At 40.2% G+C, this 21,364-nt stretch overlaps 1 protein-coding gene across 3 annotated transcripts in view; it reads right to left on the bottom strand.

Moving 5' to 3' along the window:
* Nucleotides 1-21,364, bottom strand: part of plpp4 (phospholipid phosphatase 4) — a 225,294-nt gene that overhangs the window by 13,872 nt on the left and 190,058 nt on the right. For all 3 annotated transcript variants that reach the window (XM_073872786.1, XM_055170570.2, XM_055170571.2), the window contains exon 6: nucleotides 3,298-3,468. In XM_073872786.1, coding sequence (XP_073728887.1) covers nucleotides 3,298-3,468 — 171 coding nt within the window. The remainder of the gene's footprint in view (nucleotides 1-3,297; nucleotides 3,469-21,364) is intronic.

The following is a 21,364-nucleotide window of genomic DNA, read 5'->3' on the forward strand; positions in this document are numbered from 1 at the left end:
TAGTAGGATGAAGTTCACTACACCAGTATTGCTGCTTGCAACTATATTTTAAAATTAAGTTTTTCTGAAAAATTTTACTTTTGCCCCTGCTCTCCCCTAATGCTAATCTACTAATCTTTCATAATTTATAGCAACTCCTCACTAAATTCAAGCTTTAGGGGTTTATGATAAAGGAGACACTTACATTTGCTAGATACTCACTTAAAGGGATAGTTCTCTCTGGAAAAAAAATTGTGTTACAGTAAGTGTTAAGTGTTAAGCAAGTGTTTTGTAAAGATTGCATGAAGGCAAGCATCTCTTTTAGCATAAACTCTTTCGACGCAGCTGCAGCAGGCACGTGCACATAGATTCACATGAGGCCGCAAACAAATATTTTGACATGACAAGCCACACATATAAACACACATTTTGTATTCCTGCCTACTCTGAAGAGAAGTCAAGGCACAATAATGTATTTCAATAAATTGGTTGCCAGTTTTACGGTTGCTTAAATGAGACCGCAATGGGCCTACATATGGGATGGGTACCGAAACCCGGTATTAAAATGGCCCCGGTGCTAAATTATAAAAGACCATAGTATCAGTAAGATCTGACGCTATCAGTTCTGCTTTTGGTACTGGAGAAAAAATAAAAATAAATGTACAATGTATTATTGCTTAATAATGTTTTCATGCACATTTTATCTCACCAAACATTTCTCTTTTGAGATAATATTAAGATGTTTGTCTGCGAGATCTCTCATGCGCGCTGCAGATGGTGTCTGTCACACAACAACAACGAGCGCGGGCATGCACACACATAATAGCATGAAAACTCCGGCTTAATACAAAGAGTGACGATGGTGTATAGAGCAAAACGTTAAAAAATGTCGTTATACTTTACTAGAGTTGATTCAGACAACGTTCGTTGTCATACAGGTAATTGCAACAAGATGTTTGCATGTAAGGGCGGAAACAAGCAATCTCTCCCTACTGAGAAATCCAGCTAAAACCAGCATAAGCTGGTTTAAGGTGGTTTACGCTGTTCCTCCCAACCTGACAAAGCTGGTCATGCTGGTGGGCCAGCTGGTCTTCCAGCCTAACCAGCTAAGTCCAGTTAGACCAGCTTAAAAAGTGACCAAAACACAGCTAGACCAGCTTGCTACACCAGCAAAACCAGCTTCCTACACCAGCAAAACCAGCTAAAACCAAGCTAGAGACCAGCTAAAACCAGCTCACCAGCTTATGCTGGTCTTAGCTGGATTTTTCAGTAGGGCTGTCAAAGCATCTTTCAAACGTGCAGACAGAAACTGTGTACCAATTCAAGGGCTGCGACCTTCTAAGCATGCAACCTTAAAAGGACCCATAATTTGCGTCACCTGCTGCACGCGCCCACCGCGCCTGTGAACAGGACACAGCGGAGACGTTTCAAACTTATTAAAGCAGTATAAATGTTTAAATGATGAAACGACACCATTTTTTTTTAAAAGCAAATGTTTATGTTATTTTTGTTATACAAATGTTGTATTTCAAGGGTTTTCAAACATGTCCTGGAGGACCACTAGTACTGCACATTTAGCATGTTTCCCTTTTGTGACACACCTAATTCAGTTACCTTACACACCCAGTTCAGGTCTTGCAGTCTATACTAATGCAAACATGCAAAATGCGATGTTAAAGCAACACTATGTCGTTTTTTGACCTTTAAATAATATCTCTAAAATTATTTCAGTGATAGAACAACTTTTAACTGGACAAATTGTACTGTTGCTGCAACCTGAGCAGCCTCCTAGCTGCTAGATGATAGATAGTTTATTGTCTTGTAAACAGGAAATTTGTTTTCACACACTGTCATACAGTACAGGCAGCTAGTACAAACATATATACACAAAAACAACAAAACACAAAATTGTGAATGTTCAGTTTTGTAGCTTATTGAGGATTGAGATCGCCAATGGTACAAAGCTCTTTTTGAAATGTGCCCTTCTCCATGTCAGGGTCCTATACCTGTGGCCGGAGGGCAAGAGAGTGAAGTTGATGTTGAGGGGGTGCTCTGGGTCCGTTGTTATAGATTGGGCAAGGCGGGCTATTGCTCTATCATTAAGTTCAGAAATGTTAGGTGTAGAGGAATGTATTATTTTTGAAGCTATGTGTGTGATTTTATTGAGTTTGTTTTTGTTAGTGACTGACAGCATAGTGTAAAAACTAGTGGAGCAGTATAACAAAACCCAGTCGAATTTTAGAAGGTAAGAAGCAGAAATTCATCTAATCCATTCAAGGGAGTACCTTGTGTTGTTTATTTCATCCTCAAAATAAAAAACACTTTGAGTTTTCAACTGTTCTACAATTTAGTGGACACCATTAAATACTTACATCTGGAACTGAGAACTAATCAGTATTGAGAACTGCACTAGTTGGAACCGTATTGAACTGGATGGTATTTTACCGTTGCTGTTCTAACCAGTATTTTACTGAAAAAATCTGATATCAGTCAAAGTTGGAAAAAGGAGTCTAATTGTCTATTTGTCTGTGTTTTGTTAAAGGTAGTGATTTGAGGTCACAAATCTTAAAACATATTGTTTATTTTACGTCAGGCGATGTAATTGATTTGTTGTTGTTTTTTAATGTTTAAAGGCGGAGTCCATGATGTTTGAAAGCCAATGTTGATATTTGAAATCACCTAAACAAACACGCCCCTACCCCAATAGAATCTGGACCTTCTGTTGATAGACCCGCCCCACACATACGCAACTTGGTAGTCGGCCCGTCTCCTTTTCCAAACCGTTTTTGAAACATCGTGGACTCCGCCTTTAATGTAGTTTTGTAATTTTCTTTTAAAGGAAAAGGCTTATAACAAACAAGGGGGGAAACGTTGATAAACAACTTACTTACTTTACAAACAGTCTCTTGTCATTCATCAGTATTAACCCCTACCTCCCTCTATAAACTATGAATCAGTCTATTAATCTATCTATCTTATAAATCCATAAGAGTACACTTTATATGTTATGTAACACTGAAGGCCCCGTTACATATTGTTCATTGTTAGTTGATGATAACTAATGCATTAACTAATACAACCTTACTGTAAAGTGTTACCCAAATAAACAAATAATGTGTCAGTTGTGGCAAGTAAACTATCTGCTTGTGGTCTGATAGGCTGACTTCAGTATGAAGGTCATGTCTTTGACTTAATGTTTAGCTTGAATGCTTTAAGTCACTTTACCATCTGCAAATGTAGTGACTTCATTAAATTCCGAAAAAATGTGTGCTGGCTTAAAAGTACAAATATTTTAGTGCATTGTTGCAAATGTCTGACCTTGCCAGTGATGCTTGTAGTCGCAGGTACGGGACAAGGCAATCATCATGGCACTGTAGAGAGGTAGGACTATGGCACAGAGACGCCAACTGCGGCCACGTCCAGCATCTGTAAAGCACTGTAGCTTTCCCGCTAAGTAGAAAGAGGTAAAACCCAGGCCAGAGAAAGCAACTAAGACAACAGATGAGAGGAAAGAAGAAACTAGGTAAAAGGCAAAGTTTCATAAAAAACGTCATAGTTATTACTAGATTCAAGTGCAACCAGATAGAATAAAATGCAACAATGTAACCTAGAAATAAAGCTTACACAAATAAAACTGGGGTTTAAATAAACTAAATTATCTAATCAGATGTAACAAACACATACGAGAACAATTAGGATGGGGCATGTAACATCAAATTCTCTGATTGTAGGCGGCACTGTAGTGATGGTTGGGGTTAGGATTAAGTTTGGGATTAGTTTAATGACAGTACATACTTTAACCCTCTGACAATTTTGGGACACTGTCAGAGGTTCTGACATACTCTTACATTTGGTCTTTTTCAGTTGCTTTAAAGGGGACATGTTATGAGATTATTTTAACCCCCTGGGGTCCAAAAACGCGGCGCCGCGTTTTGACGCATTTTTTTCCTGTTCAATGTGAAAACCACTTTTAAAATACTCTGTCATTCATAATCATACACATACATGTAATACATAATTCGAAACTGTGAAGTGTCTACTTCAATGTGAGTGCCTTCATAATAACAACAAAACCGTGTGCTTTTGGCAAATAAAGAAAATAAACATAGAGTGCATTCTGACACCTCTGTCTCCTTGACCATCTTCCTCAAACACGTTACAAACATGAACTGATAACTCCCCCAATACTTGTCACACGAACATGATACACATGTCTAAAGAACGCCTGAAATGTCTTCTTTTACATGATGTAATTAAAATCTGAAGAAATTATTGTCTGTTTGTGTAATCAACATATAAGTAAACATATAAGCTTCTTAAGAACCGGTGCCTAGTGAATCGATTCCTTTGAACCGTTAGCATGCGTGCTTAACGATTCCGCTTATCGGTTCCGCTCGTTGCAAATGTGTAATGACGTCACACGCACGCTGTCCAAAGTTTGGTTATAATTAGTGGTGGGCAGAGCGAGGCTTCGTGAAACACGGAAATAGTTGAATCAGTAACTTATATTTCACGCGAACATACAACAATACATGTTAATGTGAGCGCCATTTCATTATGTAAACTTTTACTATACGGATATCTCCTTTGTCATTGTCCATCAAATTGATGACGGCCAGAGTCTGGCTGGCTCTCACACTGGCTCAGAGGCTGAAGAAAGTATCTCTCGTGCACCTCTAGCTACTCCGTTTACAGAGGCAGGGAGGAATAAAATGACCGAGGCGAGGATAAACAAATTTCACCGAGCAGTAGAGGCGGACACTACTTAAGTATTTCTACTTAAAAGTACATTTTCAAGTATTTGTATTTTATCAGTTTTTTTATTTTTTTGAAAACATTCCAAAGCATATTATCATAATTATTTACTACATTTCATAGTTTTTGGCTTTTGGCTAGTAATTTTTATTTTACTTTTACTTAAGTAAAAAGTATTTTTGTACTTTTACTCAAGAAAAGTAAAAGTACACATTTATGTAATTATGTATTACATCAATTTTAATATGCAATATAAAAGGAATACACAGTATGATTCTATGCTTTAGAATGTAGTGAACATTTTTTAGTAAAGCAAATTTTTTCCCAAGACAACACTCTGATAAAGCAAAGATGCTTGGAAAATGAAACTATACTCAAGTAGTGTCCACCTCTGCCAAGCAGTCATTAAGTTTGTGGTAAAGGGTTTGCATCTGTTTGCCACAGATGCCTCTGCATTTTGGTAGGTTAAGATGTAAACTAAATCTTAAGTGTCCCCAGAGTGCGTAATTGAAGTTCTAGGTCATAATACCACACTTATAATAAATTACAGCCTGTTAAACATTTTTAACGGTATTGAATTATTTTCTCCCTCTCACTTTCTCTCTGTACTAAATGGCTGTGCTGTGGTTGGATAGTGCAGATAAAGGCGGCGGTATTATCCTATTCTGATATCGCAATAGGAGCCAAATTATTAATTAATTAATTAATTAATTTTTTCACATGCTTGCAGATAATTGTTTACCAAAACTAAGTTACTGGGTTGATCTTTTTCACATTTTTCAACATCAGGTTGATAGAAGCACTGGGGATCTAATTATATCACTTAAACATGGAAAAAGTCAGATTTTCATAATTTGTCCCCTTTAAACATATTATTGGCAAGTGTCTCATAACACTGCGTTCAGCACAAACTGGGCTACAATATTATATGAGCTACATGTATGTACATGTTTGTATTTTTGAGAGAAAAATGTTTATGCATGGTTTTTAAAAAAGCAAAATTCACTGATATAAGTCCACAAAACCCATACTAAACATGTTTTCACAAGACTTTTCTAAACAGAATGTAGTAGTCTAGAGTTCTTTCTTTAAGATGTTGTGAAAATCAAATCTCTAAGAGAGTTATAAACAGCTGTTAGCATAAATTGTCCACAGAAATACCCTTACATACATAACTGATGGGTAAATATCACTGATAGCACTACATTCAGATAAACTATCATGTACATAGAACATCTCAGACAAACATCTGCAGTGATTAGTTTATAAAAAGCTATTTTCAGATGTTTTTAACGCGTTTCTCTAAGTGCGTATGAACTTTAAAAACACATCGCATATGGCGTCCATGTGCGTGAGTACTCGCGTCTCCACGTAAACAACGCGGCGCTCATAAAAAACGGTGTTGCGTGTAAGTGCAATGTATGGAATTGCATTGCATGTACACAATTTGGAATCCTATTACAGCACACACTTAAGAAATCCTGCAGTGCAGCCTTACCGTAAGTTGCCACGAACGATACGAAAGTGAAGTAATTGAATATATTTCAATTAATTGAAGTAAGTAACATAATTTAAGTAACAGTTAATTTATCCTGCAATTTATCCTGCAATTCATCACAGCAGATGTTTATCTGAGATGTTCTATGTACATGATATATATATATTTACCAGCATGTCACATGTGCAACAAGAGGGAAAACCACACTTGATCATCTATACACAAACATCAAAAGTGCCTATGTTTCAGTACCATTACCTCACATTGGCAGCTCTGATCATTTGACTATTCTGTTGAAACCTAAATATAGACCTAGAGTGTGACAGGAACCACCAGTGGTCAAGGAAATTAGAGCGTGGCCACAGGAGGCTTTCTCATCGTTACAGGGCTGCTTTGAGTGTACAGAATGGAAAGTTTTTAAGGAAGCAGCAACATCTGAGGACTGTATAAATCTGGAGGAATATGCAGAGAATGTGTTGGGATTTATTAGTAAATGTACTGATGATGTGACTGTTATAAAAACTGTCAAGCTGCGTCCAACTGATAAGTCTTGGTTTACATCAAAGGTTTGATCATTGCTAAGGCTTCGGGATGCTGCATTTAGATCTGGTGACACTGAAGCGTACAATTTAGCAAGAAATTATCTAAAGAGAGCAATTCGAGAGGCTAAAAGGGAGTATGGGAAAAAGCTATCAAGTGATTTTAACAAAACCAGGGATACAAGGCAGTTATGGCAGGGATTTCAGACAGCTATAGGCTACAAGCCTACTGTACGGATAACAGAAAATGATCCCTCTCTACCAGTGTTGTGGTTTTCTTTTTGGATTCTTTAAGAATAAAATACTCAAGCCGTAGGTTTCATTCCAAGACCAACTGAAAACCTTTTCCCTGTTCCACAGTATTTAAGCCTGTCTTCGCACGCAATCCATGACCTTTACATTGACCTTAGCATATGCTTCTATTCCCAAGGGTTTGTAACATGAAGAAACATATGGTTTATATCATATAGAAATACATGGTGGTAACATTCCTGGGACTGTAGGTCTTTTGTCCCTACCATCGACATGTTGACCTTCAACATGTACTTTTTGAACAAACTGCAATGCATGCTGGTAATTTTCCTACACACACAATGGTACACTAATTCAAGGTTTAGAAAGTTTTAGATGTCTCCACATCCAAAACACCTGATTTGACTCATCAGCCTCCTTCTAAAAATGGTAAACATGTGTCCCTAACAAGCTGATGAGTTAAATCAGGTGTGTTAAATAAGGAGACATCTAAAACTTTCTGGGAGTGGGTGCCCGAAGACCAGGGTTGGGAAACACTGCACTAAGTGATACATATAACTGGTTATATCCATATAGAAAAATATAAAGGTAAAGTATTTGATACACATATTCGGATTAGCCTCAGATTTCCTGTTTATTTATTTTAATCCGGAGTGCCGTTTCATAATTCAGTTTCTCAGTATATTATGACTAAAGAAAGCCACAATACCTTACCAATTACCAAATTATGCCACTGCACTTCGAACTATGGACAATAAGAGCAAACACCTTTCCATTCTTGTTTTGTCTTTGAATGCAAAAGTAAAAGAACTTAAGTCCCAGTTTAACAGTTTAAAGAATGTGTGTGTAATTGGTTATGCACCTGCTGTTGGTTGTCACAGTTATGTAGAATATATTGTAAATTTAAAAGGAAACAAAATAAAAGCAAAGAAAACTAAAAAGCAATTAAGTTAAAATTTACTGAAAATAAAAACGAAAAGTAAAATCTGTCACAGGTCGGAGCGGACCACTACTGTTGTGAGTCCCACCCCTTCCCAAGTTCCACCTTGAGGAGGTCCCAAGAGCACCCCAATGACCAGACACACGAGAAAGGGTAAGTATGAATAAAACTAACTTTATTTAAATTAATTAAAATCAGTTCAGGTAAATATCAGGGGACGTCCCTGGCTCTTTACTCTGGGCTTACAGGGTTCACAAGGTAAGTTTAGCTCTAGCTCGGTATACAGGTAAGTATCAAATGACTTCACTGGCTCTTTACTCTGGGCTTACATGATTCACAAGGTGAGGTTTAGCTTTAGCTCGGCATGCAGGTAGGTATCAAACGACGTCACTGTCTCTTTACTCTGGGCTTACAGGATTCACAAGGTGAGGTTTAGCTTTAGCTCGGCATACAGGTAAGTATCAAACAACGTCACTGGCTCTTTACTCTGGACTCACAGGATTCACACAGTGGGGTTTGGCTTTAGCTCGACATACAGGTAAGTATCAAACTACGTCACTGGCTCTTTACTCTGGGCTTGCGGATTCACACAGTGAAGTTTAGCTTTAGCTCGGCATACAGGTAAGTATAATAGGGAAAACCATACGTCACCTCTTGGCTTCGTTCAAGGGCGAGGGGGGGGGTTACCGGCTTCAGACTGCTGCCCGTTGGGCCAAGTATGGCCAATGGCGCCTCTGTGGACGGGTGTGAGTAGAGCGGTTATCCCAAGCTCGTACTGTTGTGCTGGCACGCCCTCTTCCCTTCCTCCTATAGACAGGATGGGGATCTAGATAGTGGGGTGGATGGCTTAGCTCACACCGCCACACACAGCAGTCAGATTCTCATACCGCACTTCCAATGTTTTCTCCAACAATATGGTTTTCCCCACAATCGTTCCACAATACCTCACTTGACGTACACACTCAGCTTCCTCTGGGCCAGGGTTATAGCGGGCAGTTATAGAATTGTCGATCACCGCTCTGACCGCTCAGGCTTGTTCCGACAGGGACCTTCTTGACCTGGGGGCGAGTACAGACGACAAGAGACACGGCACAACACTGCAAGACTTCAGGTGCACACACATCAAGAAAGACTCACCCACTGCACTACACACTCTTCAGTGATTTGTTAAGGTCCGTACTCCACGCCTGGCCGATCTCTCTGCCCTGAAGGAGACTTGAGTTCGCTGGTACAAACAATGATCCACCTGACGTAGTAGCCCTGCAAGATAACATCCACTTGCCCTCTAATACTTCGGCTCACCCACCCGTCTCAGCATACACGGTGGGGCCGTTAAATAGTGGATAAACACTCCAACACTGTTATATGTATCCGTCCTCAGAGGTAACAACAAAGGTGGCAATCCACTGTACTCACTGTGTCCGTGTCATTAATCTCCTCTCCGTCTCTCCCTCCTCAGATAAGTCACCAAACGGCCAACAGTATAGTTGTAATTTCGCCCAGAGGACGTTTCTCCACCAGACCTTCGATGCAACACACACACAAATGATGAGTATCTCCTCCTCTAAACTTTGCTTTTCTCACCCCTGTTTGGATCGTCGACTTTCTATTCTTCTGTTTGCTTAGCGAATCCACCAAATGCCTCTGCCTGTATTGCTCCACTTCCGTGTTCCAGCTCACCATTTCATTCGTGGCGTTTCTTCCCAAACAACAGCGACTTCCTACATCTCCAATGCTCCTTTTATACTCCTTCCATCATACAAACCGCCCAGTCAGTGATCGCTACGTCATTTTGCACACCTGCCGCGGATTGTGCCTGATTTGGATTGCCCAGGGTTACCCGGAAGTGGCGGGTGTTTGTTAAATTCAGTCCAGGAGGAACTTCTCCTCTCGCTTTTGGTTCCGCCGTAAAAGTCACTCCGTGACAAAAGCATGAAAAATATGAAGCTTATTCCTCATCTTCATCATCATCAGAAGTACTTGAATACCCGTCTCCCAGTTGTAAATTCAATATTGTTTTGTAACGTAAGATCTAATAACATTTTTGTTGATTTCAAATGTTTCCATCATCCTGATATATTTTAGCTTTTCCGTTTGTTTTCTAACCAGACACCTACACCTCATTTTCCTACTAATCTCTAATTAAAATTGATTCAGTATATGTTGTCATCTATTGGCTGCATCTCGTTGTTCTTCTAAGAGAAATTAATGCCTTACTGGTATACTTAATAATACTTTGTTGTATAAATGTATCTATTCTGTATTTTTAATCTGACAAAACTTTATTAAATTGCTGATTTAACTTACTCCCATTCCTTTATCTAATTTGGTATACGTTTGGTTGATCAACAGAATCTACATATCATTTTATGATTAATTGTTTTATTCATCTTTTAATGAGGATTCTAAATTCCATCTTATTGTCTCAATCATATTAAGTACCTTTTCTCTATATCCTAATGGTAATGCCATTAAATATTTACTTTTCCTAAATTCAAAATAATTCTCCAAACGATATTGTTTGATTTTTAAATACTGTACCTTCATTGTATAGTTTGCTATGATTGTAGTATTCTTCTAATAGCATTTCTCTTCTCACATTTACATCTTAAGCTTCACGATTCCTGTTATAAATATTGAAGTTTCCTAAGTCTATAATTCCCTAAGTTTTACATATTCTTGGTTGTAATCTTTACTGTACCATTCTGAAATCTCTCTTTCCTTTTCTATTTTAATGTTTTTGTTAATATACTAACATTGACACAAATTACCAAATTGTGGTCTACAAATTGTATCTTTAAACTCAGAATTTCCCCAAAGACCTAATATTTATCCAGACAAGTTAACTTTTTCTGTAATCCATAAGAATTCTTGTTGAATTTATCACCATTATCATTATGTAGACTTGAACATGTTATTACCTTATTAACTCTTTTCCCACCATTGACGAGATATCTCGTCAATCAAGAGAAAACGCTTCCCCGCCAATGACGAGTATTTCTGTCTTTCCGCAATACCACTATTATCCACTAGGTGGCGCCCTTTCGCAACTTTTTAAACCCGGAAGTATTGCCCTATGGCAAGCTGCTGCATGTCCGGGTCTGTTTTAAAGATCGCTCTGAATGGGATCTCTATGAAAAGTCCGTCACAAAAATGGAATTATCTCAGCTTTTTGCTCAAAATGTGTTGTTTTTGCAGAAACCTACCCATATTCAAAAGCTGATTACAAAAGAACTACTCAAGGTAGGATGAAACGTTTTTTTGTTTGAAAGCAGAGGGTTTGTTCTTTCATTTGGTATATTGTATGTTTATATATTTGAAGAAGAACATTTTCTGGAAGGCATTAAAATTTTGTGAAAATCATGAAAAACGCTGGCGCTGACTGGCAACTTTTTTTAAAAACGCTGGCGGTGAAAGAGTTAAATGCTGTTTTGTTTCAAGCATAGAGAACAACTTTGCAAACCTGTTTCTTTGACTTTAAATATTGCCCATTTGTATCATTTGGTATCTTTGGGATGTTTCCCATAAAATGTCCACCTTATGTTCTCTGTTGAGGTTCTTTTCAATGTCTCTGTGTGGTTTTAGTGTTTTCAGTCTTTCTTTCAGATTATGTTTCTTTGAGATTGTGGCAGATCTTTCACATGGCCTCGTTGAAGGCAAAGTTTGATTGCCTGTGTATATGCAAATCTTATTTTATTATCAGACTGATTATCAACTTCATTCTTTCAAATTCTGTTGACAATTCCTCTTTTCCACTTTTCCTCTCGGTGCTCAAAACTTTGTTCATCTGTCGTTATACTTGGATTGCTTTTGATTTGATTTGGTTTTGATGTTTCTTCTTTCATAACATGTGCGTAATTTCCTCCTCTCCAATTGGCGTCCTACGAGCTCTGGATGCATTGGTTGCTCCTCCCACTTGGACTTTCCACATAGACCTGCTCTCATACACTTAATGAGGCATGTTGTCTCTGTCACCTTCTCCTCCGCTCCTTTTAGTTTTCTGTACACAAATAGCTCAATTGATAGACAATTAGTTCCCTTTCAGTCGGTCACTACGACGTCATGTCGTGACCGACGAATTGGGAACTCGCTTAGAGAGACCAATCTGCTTCGTAAACGACTAAAACGCCAATTAACTTGGCATTGAGATATTTGCATAATGCTGGCGCCGCCCTGCCAGGTGCCTTTATAAGCAGCAGGTGCAAATATGGAAATTAGCTTTTTCGCTTTGAAAGTCGGCATTATCTGCTACTGAGAAGCTACTTGCTCTTCTGGGAACGGTTTCTGAAGTTGATTGACAAGCAGTACTAACACAGCGGACGCTCGCAGTATTCCACTGCTCTGCATATTTTTTGTTTTGAGTTTAGTGTGTGCGTTGCCTCTCCCTGTGCGCATCATCAGCTGAGCACCTAAAGAGTGATTTCCCTAATAGAGTGATATGTGAGAGCTCTGTGTCTTTTTAAAAACAGCCACTCTCTCGTATATTCGGAGATCAGCGTCCTTTTCAGGATTGCTTTTCGTCCGTGCGATCTTGGATGCGAGAGGTATAAGGGTTCCAGTGACGGTCACGAGTGCAATCTTCATGCTTAGGCATCAAGCACTCCGAGGCTGCGTTCGTGGAGAATTTTTGTTCTCTCTGTGAGAGCATAACCCTCTTGGATTGCGGAGACGACTGACGTTTCTACGGGAATGCTGTCTGCGCCTTTGCAGTGCTGACGCCGCCACGGTGCGGCTGTCAAGCGCTCGCAGGACGCTCTTCGCATCACTACGCTGAGTAGGACGGAGGATGCGTCTTCCACCTACCGGCCTTCTCATCCTCAGCCGGTTGAGGCTCCGGTGGAGACTGCAGAGTCGTGTTCTACCGGCTCACCCTACCTCTCCTCTATCACCAGCGGGTGTCCTGGGGAGTCCGAGCTCTCCACTGAGGAGACCGGACCACCAGCACCCTCATCGGAGTCTGCGCTCTCTGCAGAGGAGACCAGACGACCGTCACCCTCAGCGGGCTCAGGTCAGTGTCACACACACACATACTGTAGATGTTTATGCTGTCACAGCAGACGCACCGGCAGTCCCACCTGTCTCGCTTCGCTGCCCCACCGCGGGTACACCGGTAGTGCCGTTAATTCCTCTCGTGCGGTCCCTGGGGGCTTTGCTTCAGCTTCCCAGCCCGTCTCGTTGGGTTTTACGCATGATCCGCCTCGGTTACGAAATACAATTCCCGGCACACCCCAAAATTCTCGGGCTTCGTTTCACTATAGTGAAAGTGTCCGATGCACATGTACTGCCTGCAAAACTCGATGTCCTGCAGGCGAAGGATGTATCGAGCCGGTCCCTCTTACTGAGATAATGATGATAGGGTTTTTCCAGCCTTTATCTCATAGTACCCAAAATACGCGGCGGGTTACGACCTTTTTGATTTACGCACCGGCTCTACAAAGGTGATCCTTTAGGATGATAACGCCGAGGCTCGTATTTCAATATTCAGATCGGTTTGCAGCCTTAGACCTGTAAGACGTGTACGTTATGTGTCCATCTCCCCTCGCCTTAAACCGTTTTTTCGCTCTGCGTCGTGGGGTGGGCATATTAATACTAAGTACACCATTCAAGCTGTCTCTCTCTCTCCATGTCTCCATGAAGGTGCTAGTCACGGCATTAAAATCTCAGAGAGAGAGCGTTGTTCGCATTCTGCTTTTATTTACGTTGGCTTATAATAGCCCGTTCTTGGCAGACGTGCGCGAACACAGAGAGTTAATGCTTCGGCATCTCGCTCGTTTAAGTCATCAGGTCGACTGGGAAAGAGCAACTTTGCCCCGTGCAGAGGATCCTTTTTCTCAGTATGGAAATAGACTCGATCAACTAATTGGCGTGTTTTACAAGAGTGTGCAACCAGTCAGTTCTGACTTGCCTCGGTTTAATTTGAGGGAAGTACGCGGTCCCTCTAAAACAATTTCAGAAGCTCCTGGACATCGTGACACTGCTCGAGCTGCTTCATATGAGATCGCTTTAGCGTTGGCTTTACGATCGAGTCTCAAGGAGAGCGTGGCGCACCGGCATACACCGTGTAAACATTACACCTGCGTGTCATATTAATTTTACCCCGTAGTAGACCCAGCATTTCTGATAGCAAGATATGCCCCTGAGGGGTCTCCTGGCATTCTGTAGCATGCGATGCCCTAAGCACGGGATGATCAGCCACGTATGATGGGCTTGCAGTCAGGGGTGTGCATAGCACCCCAACTGCCGCGAGCGGTGTGCTGTATATCTAGGACTTGTACGCTCCGCTATGGAGATGCAAGGGAAGGATGTATTAGCTTACATGACAACATTGCGACTGTTGCGTTATTTACCGTTAAGGCGGTTTTGCGCTCTCGTCACCTGCCTCATCTCGCTCGTCATCTCCCCCTTTGGAGAAAGAAGCATCTGAGGTCCCTTCGTGCCATTTACATCCCGGGATCGCTCAATACAGTGGCAGACGCACTTTCCTGAGCTGCGCGCCCCGGCGAATGGCGACTCCACCCCCAGCTTATTTGGAAAAAGTTTGGTTGTGCGTAGATAGATCTGTTTGCGTCGCCGGACGATACCCACTGTCGCCTATTTTATTCACTAACCGAGGGCAGCCTCCGTGTGGATGCGTTGCCACACAGCTGGCCGCGGGGGATGCGCAAATACGCATTCCTTCCAGTGAGCTTTATTGCACAGACACTGTGCAAAGTCAGGCAGGACGAGGAGAGCCTTTTATTAATCATCCGTACTGGACAACCAGGATTTGGTTTTCATAGTTAATGCTCCTCGCGACAGCCCTCCCTGACGGATTCCCCTGAGGAAGGACTTTCTTTCTCAAGGAAGGGGCACATTTGGCACTCGCGCCCTGACCTGTGGGATCTCCATGTATGGTCGCTGAGCGCGCGCAAGGTTTAGGTGATTTATCGAAAGCGGTATCTAACACCATCGACGCGGTTCGAGCACCTTCCACGAGACGGGCTTACGCGCCTAATGAAACCTATTTCGTCACCTGGTGCTCTTCGCAACGCGAGAACCCCCAGAGAATGCCCATTAACATTGTGCTTTTATATCTTCAACATAGGTTAGATGGTAGGCTGTCCCTCCGCCATTAAAGTTGATATCGCCGCTATTTCTGCTCATCACTCACTTATCAATGACAGATCAGTCGGCCAGCATGATTTAGTTATTACATTTTAAGAGGCGCTCGCAGGCTAAACCCCTCGCGCCCTCCCTCTTTCCTCCTGAGACCTGTCCATGGTGCTGAAGCCTCAGGTCCCCCATTTGAAGAGAGTAGGGGATTTACATGCATTCTCTGTTGCCTTTAGTTTGTCCTGCTGTCTCACTGAGACCCAGACCAGGCTACGTGCCCAAAGTTCCAACCATTCCCTTCAGAGATCAGGTGGTGAGCTTGCAAGCGCTGCCCCCGGAGGAGGCAGACCCAACCATGGCTTTGTTGTGCCCCGTACGACGCGCACTGCGACTCTACGTGGTTCGCACGCAAAGCCTCAGGACCTCAGACCAGCTCTTTGTTTGTTACGGTGGTCAGCAGAGAGGGAAAGCTGTCACTAAGCAGAGGATGTCTCTTTGGATAGTTGTTACTATCGCCCTGGCTAATCTGCAGGGTATTTCTTGCCCCTTTAATTTGAGAGCGCACTCCACACGGAGTGTTGCCTCATTTTGGGCTATCGCTCGTGGTTCCTCGCTAACAGACATCTGCAGAGCTGCTGGTTGGGCGACACCTAATACGTTCATTAGATTTTACAGTGTTCGTATCGAGCCTGTATTCTCTCGTGTTTTTTCCCTTACCAGGGAGAGCACGGAGAGCAGACTCGCAAGTCGCCTTGCAGCCTCCGACTGGTGCTCCAAATTGAGTCTCAGTATGGAAGGCCATCAGAGCAAAAATGCGTAATGGTTTGAATTGCTCTTCCTCCGCTGCCTTGGCAGCCTTTGTTCCGGAGCATTGGCTGTCAGCCTTTCACTAGCTGTATTCTCGCGAACCTACGTGTTTGGCTCGGGCTCCACATTGCGTCCCACCGGGTTCCTTTGTGAGTATTATTCCGTGGGGTTAATCCTACCAGCCCACGTTTCCCTTAGCAAAGCACTGCTTTGCTTACACAGCCACAGCTGTCCTTTATTACTTTTATTCGTCCACCATTAGCCCTTAAGAGGGGCGGTGGCTTCCGCAGCGTTCCTATTCCACTCAGGTAGGGCCCTTCCCAGTGCTGGCACTTCTGTGGGGTTAAAGCAACATCTGGTGTCCGGCCTTTCTGCCTTATCCTATTTCTCCATTTCCTTAAGGGAATTTGGAGGGTTTTTTGCAGACACTGGAAGAGGTCAGCCCCTAGTGGCGTTTTGGTAGGGATTCCCAATTCGTCGGTCACAACATGACGTCGTAGTGACCGACTGAAAGGGAACGTCTCGGTTACGGATGTAACCCTCGTTCCCTGAAGGAGGGAACGGAGACGTCATGTCCCGTCGCCACAGGTGCTGCTCCCTGCTGTCGGCCGGTCATTCTCCCGGCTTTCTCAGCGAAAAGAAGCTAATTTCCATATTTGCACCTGCTGCTTATAAAGGCACCTGGCGGGGCGGCGCCAGCATTATGCAAATATCTCATTGCCAAGTTCATTGCCGTTTTAGTAGTTTACGAAGCAGATTGGTCTCTCTAAGCGAGTTCCCAATTCGTCGGTCACGACGTGACGTCTCCGTTCCCTCCTTCAGGGAACGAGGGTTACATCCGTAACCGAGATGTTTCTTCATATAACACTTAATCCCGGATGGTTTTTACAATATGCATAGGTCGTTCGACAAACGAATCGAAAAATCTCGTGCAGTGTTAAAGGTGTACTTTTGTTAGTTTACATGCTCATTAATGCAACCATCCAGTTAAGTTTAGTATATTCACACATTTTGCAAAATATGGCTTTGAGGATAATTTCTTTTCTATACCATTTTATCTACCATCCCTTGTGATTGTAGATGATATTCATAATTTTTCCATCTCATATGATAGTCAAATCAGATGTTCATTCTTATCACAAATCAAATTTGCAAATGTTTATTCCAATTATTTGTCACATGTTCATCTTATGAAAAGAATAGTTATGACTTAGATTTTTCACTTCTGTACAATCTCATAAGGTTTCCTGACACTCTGAGGCCCTTTTTTGCTTCCACATCTGTTATGCATTTGCCCATGCTGCCAAAATCATCTGCTCTCCTGTGAGCCTACTTCAATGAAAACAAATCAATCTATATACATTTTAGCAGCAATCAACCAGACTAACCTTTCAGCATGTTGGAATGGTGATTCATCAATTCTAAACCTGTAAATGTGCTCCCTCATAAGTAAATACGTAAACGCAAACAAGTATCTATTTTTATACAAATCAAAAACACAGTAAAAATGTTATCAAATGGAGAAACATTTTTCAGCAAAGTATGTTTTTTTTTGGAACATCAATCTTCTTGTCATTAATTGCTCTCAAATTGTAGACTAGATACAATTTAGATTTATTTGCTGGAATTATGGTAATGCTAAGTTTGTCCCAATAATTAGTTATTTCTTTCCTCTATTCTCACCGCTATTATAATATCCTATGGTGTTATTTTAATTTAGTTATTTAATTAGGGGTCAAGCTCAGAATGGGCGAAGACCCCTATTGAAACTGTTAGTTTTCTTTTTCTTTTTAGGGGTCAAGCCCCGAAGGGGCGTAGAACCCTATTGTTATTGTTAGTTTTCTTATTATTATTATGTTTCCTCTTCCGCCATTGAAGTCAATGGCAGCCCATAGAACCGTACGTAGGAAAGTTATGAAATTTGGCACACATGTAGAGGACAGTCTCAGAAGTTACTATAGCAACATTGGTGTGTCTTACTCAAACCCTCTAGCGCCACCAACAGTCCAAAAATCCACTTATATTCATGCTCATAACTTCTGACCCGTGAGTCCTAGAAACTAAATTCTTGTTTCCTCTGAATCCTTTGCTCATGATGATTCGATTGCACACATTGATGTCATTTGTGTCATATATAAATAATGCACCAGAGTTAACAAAGTGACGCACGGTGTTTGATATTGTGGATTATTTTTGTAAATCAGTTGGATATTGGGACTTTAATTGTAAGTTAAGTAAAGGCCCATAGGCCTACGGGCCTACTATTCAAATTGTGACTGTGATCACAGCAGTTTAACAAATATACCCAGATATTTGGATCTTTGAGAACATATCTGTGCACAAAAAGTCAATGGCAACAAGAAAAGCAGCCGAGATGGAAGAAATAAAAGCATCCTTAAAGTTTATGGTAGATGAGATCAGCAAAGTTGCTACTCAACAACAAAGCATCCTGGCCCTTATGGAGGAGATACGTAATCTAAGAGAAATAGTAAATCTGAGAGACAAAAAGATTGACGAACTTGAACAGAGGATTGACGTATTGGAACAACAAACTTGGAGTAAAGATGTCATCATCACCGGACTAGAGACAAAGCACCGCAGCTATGCTAGAGCGGCAGCTGGAGTAAATGAAGGTGAGGATGCTCCCCCAGCAGAATTGCAGTCATTGGAACAACAGGTTTTGCTGTACTTAAGCACCAAACATATCGATCTAGATGATAGTATTATCTCTAGCTGCTATGCAATCCCAAACAAGAATCGTAAAGAGAAGCCATCCATAGTTGTACAGTTTGTGTCACAAAAGCACAAGATAGCGCTATTGCGACAGACCAGAAAGTTAAAAGGTACCGGAGTCTACATAAACGAGCATTTAACAAAGAAAAATGCAGAAATAGCAAAAGCTAGCCGTATACTCAGGAAGCAAGACAAAATTCAAGCAACATGGACAAGGAATGGGAAGGTGTACATCAGACCAAATGGAGAGGATCATAACAGGTCAATTATAATAAGAAAACTGCAAGAATTGGACAGCTATAAGTGATGGATCACGTAAGCAGGACTTTTTATGGTTATGGATGAACATGTGAAGAAATTGGGGAATATAACCATTGACGATATATCTGACTGGGATGAATTTAAGAGGTATGGTTTTGACAATGAAATTGATCCGGATATGCATTACTATAGCAATCTTGATATAAATTGTAATTATTACACAGAACAAGAATTTAATAAGAGTGTGGAAATGCATAATGCTCTGTCCGTTATACATTTCAATAGCAGAAGTATATGCAAAAATTACTCGGCTATCAAAGAATTTCTTAAGTCCCTTAAAAAATTTACTATAATAGCTATATCAGAGACTTGGCTTGATGATGGCAAAGTGGAGGATGTGGGTCTTGAGGGATATGAGCTGTATACCACCAATAGGAATAATAAAAAGGGCGGAGGAGTTGCTTTGTATATAGATCAATCATTAAGAAGTAAAATTGTAAAAAATGTTTCATATAGCATAGATAATGTTCTGGATTGTGTAACAGTGGAAATTGAAGTTGAACACCTTAGAAATATAATTATTAGCTGTGTGTATAGACCGCCAGGAACAAGTTTGTCAATATTTAATGAAAAATTGCAGATTTGCTTAACAACATGACTACTGATAAAGTACAAATTTTGTGTGGAGACTTCAACATTGATACACTTAATCAACGTGTCTTTAAAGGTACTTCTGAGTTTATAAATATAATGTACAGTAATCATCTATGTCCACTCATTGATAAGCCAAGTAGAATTACAACAGAAACAGCAACATTAATAGACCATATTTTTACCAACAGATTTGAGGGAAAAGTTGTTGGGGGCTTGTTTATGTGGGATGTTAGTGATCATTTGCCAGTGTTTGCGGTATTTCTAAATTATTTCATACGAAAAAACGAATCCCAGACCATTAATAAATTCGTAAGAAGTTGTACACCAAAAAATATTGATGAATTCCAAAAGGAACTTAGTAATCAAGATTGGCGTGATGTTTATGTAGAAAGTGACGTAAATGTGGCATATGATACTTTCCTGAATAGATTTATTGAACTGTATAATATCAACTGCCCCATGAAGATGATCCAAAACCAAGAAAATAATTCAGCAAAAAAGCCATGGATAACCAAAGGCATTGAAAAAGCATCCAAAAAGAAGAACATGCTATATGCAAAATTTGTGAAAAATAGGACTATTGAGTCAGAAAAAAAAATAAAAAATATAAAAATAAATTGGTAAGCATTATTCGAAATAGTAAAAAGCAATATTTTGACACACTCTTAGAACAGCAAAAGCAAAGTATGCAAGGAACTTGGAAAGTACTAAACAAAATTATTAAAAAAACAAATAACAAACGAGAGTGTCCAAGTTATTTTATAAATGATAATGAAGTACCTATAAGAAATCCAAAGGAGATAGCAAATGAATTTAACGATTATTTTGTTAATGTTGGTTTCAATCTGGCAAAAGGAATTACTGATACAAAAAGTAAAAACATAAAGAGTTTTGAATATAATATCAGGAACTCTTCCTCTATGTATGTGTCTGACATTACCAAAAATGAAATATTGGAGATTGTGAATGGTTTCAAAAATAAAAGGTCAACTGATTGGACAGATATTGATATGAAACTAGTTAAAAATATAATACATTTAATATTAGAACCCTTGACTTATATTTTCAATTTGTCCTTTTATTCTGGTGTGTTTCCAGATCAGATGAAAACGGCAAAAATTATTCCAATTTATAAGAGTGGTGATAGTCATTTATATTCAAATTATAGACCAATTTCATTATTATCCCAATTTTCAAAAATACTGGAAAAACTTTTTTTGAAGAGGCTTGATAGTTTCATAGAAAAATGCAAGATATTAAGTGATGATCAATATGGATTCAGGAGCGGTCGATCGACTTCAATGGCAGTAATTAAATTAGTTGATCATATAGCATCTGCATTAGATAAAAAGTATTTTACTTTGGGTGTTTTTGTCGACCTCAAAAAAGCTTTCGATACCATAGATCACAAACTATTAATGAATAAATTAGAACAATATGGTTTTAGAGGCCGTGCTTATTCATGGTTAAAAAGCTATCTTGACAACAGACACCAGTATGTATATTTTAATGAGCATCAATCAGAAATGCGTAAAGTAACTTGTGGTGTGCCCCAGGGTTCTTTACTTGGTCCTAAGTTGTTTATTCTTTATATTAATGACATCTGTAAGGTATCCGACTTGCTAAAGTGTGTTCTATTCGCAGATGACACAACACTGTATGTATCTGGGGATAATCTTCACCAAATAATTATTGACGTGACTAGTGAACTATCCATAATCAAGGAATGGTTTGACCGAAATAAATTATTTTTTAATACAAGTAAAACTAAGAATATTATATTCGTTAATCGACAAATAGAAACTAGCATGAGCTTAAAGATTGATGATGTGGCACTAGAAATGGTTAATTAAA

Source organism: Misgurnus anguillicaudatus, chromosome 11, assembly GCF_027580225.2.
Source record: "Misgurnus anguillicaudatus chromosome 11, ASM2758022v2, whole genome shotgun sequence".
Lineage (NCBI taxonomy): Eukaryota > Metazoa > Chordata > Actinopteri > Cypriniformes > Cobitidae > Misgurnus > Misgurnus anguillicaudatus.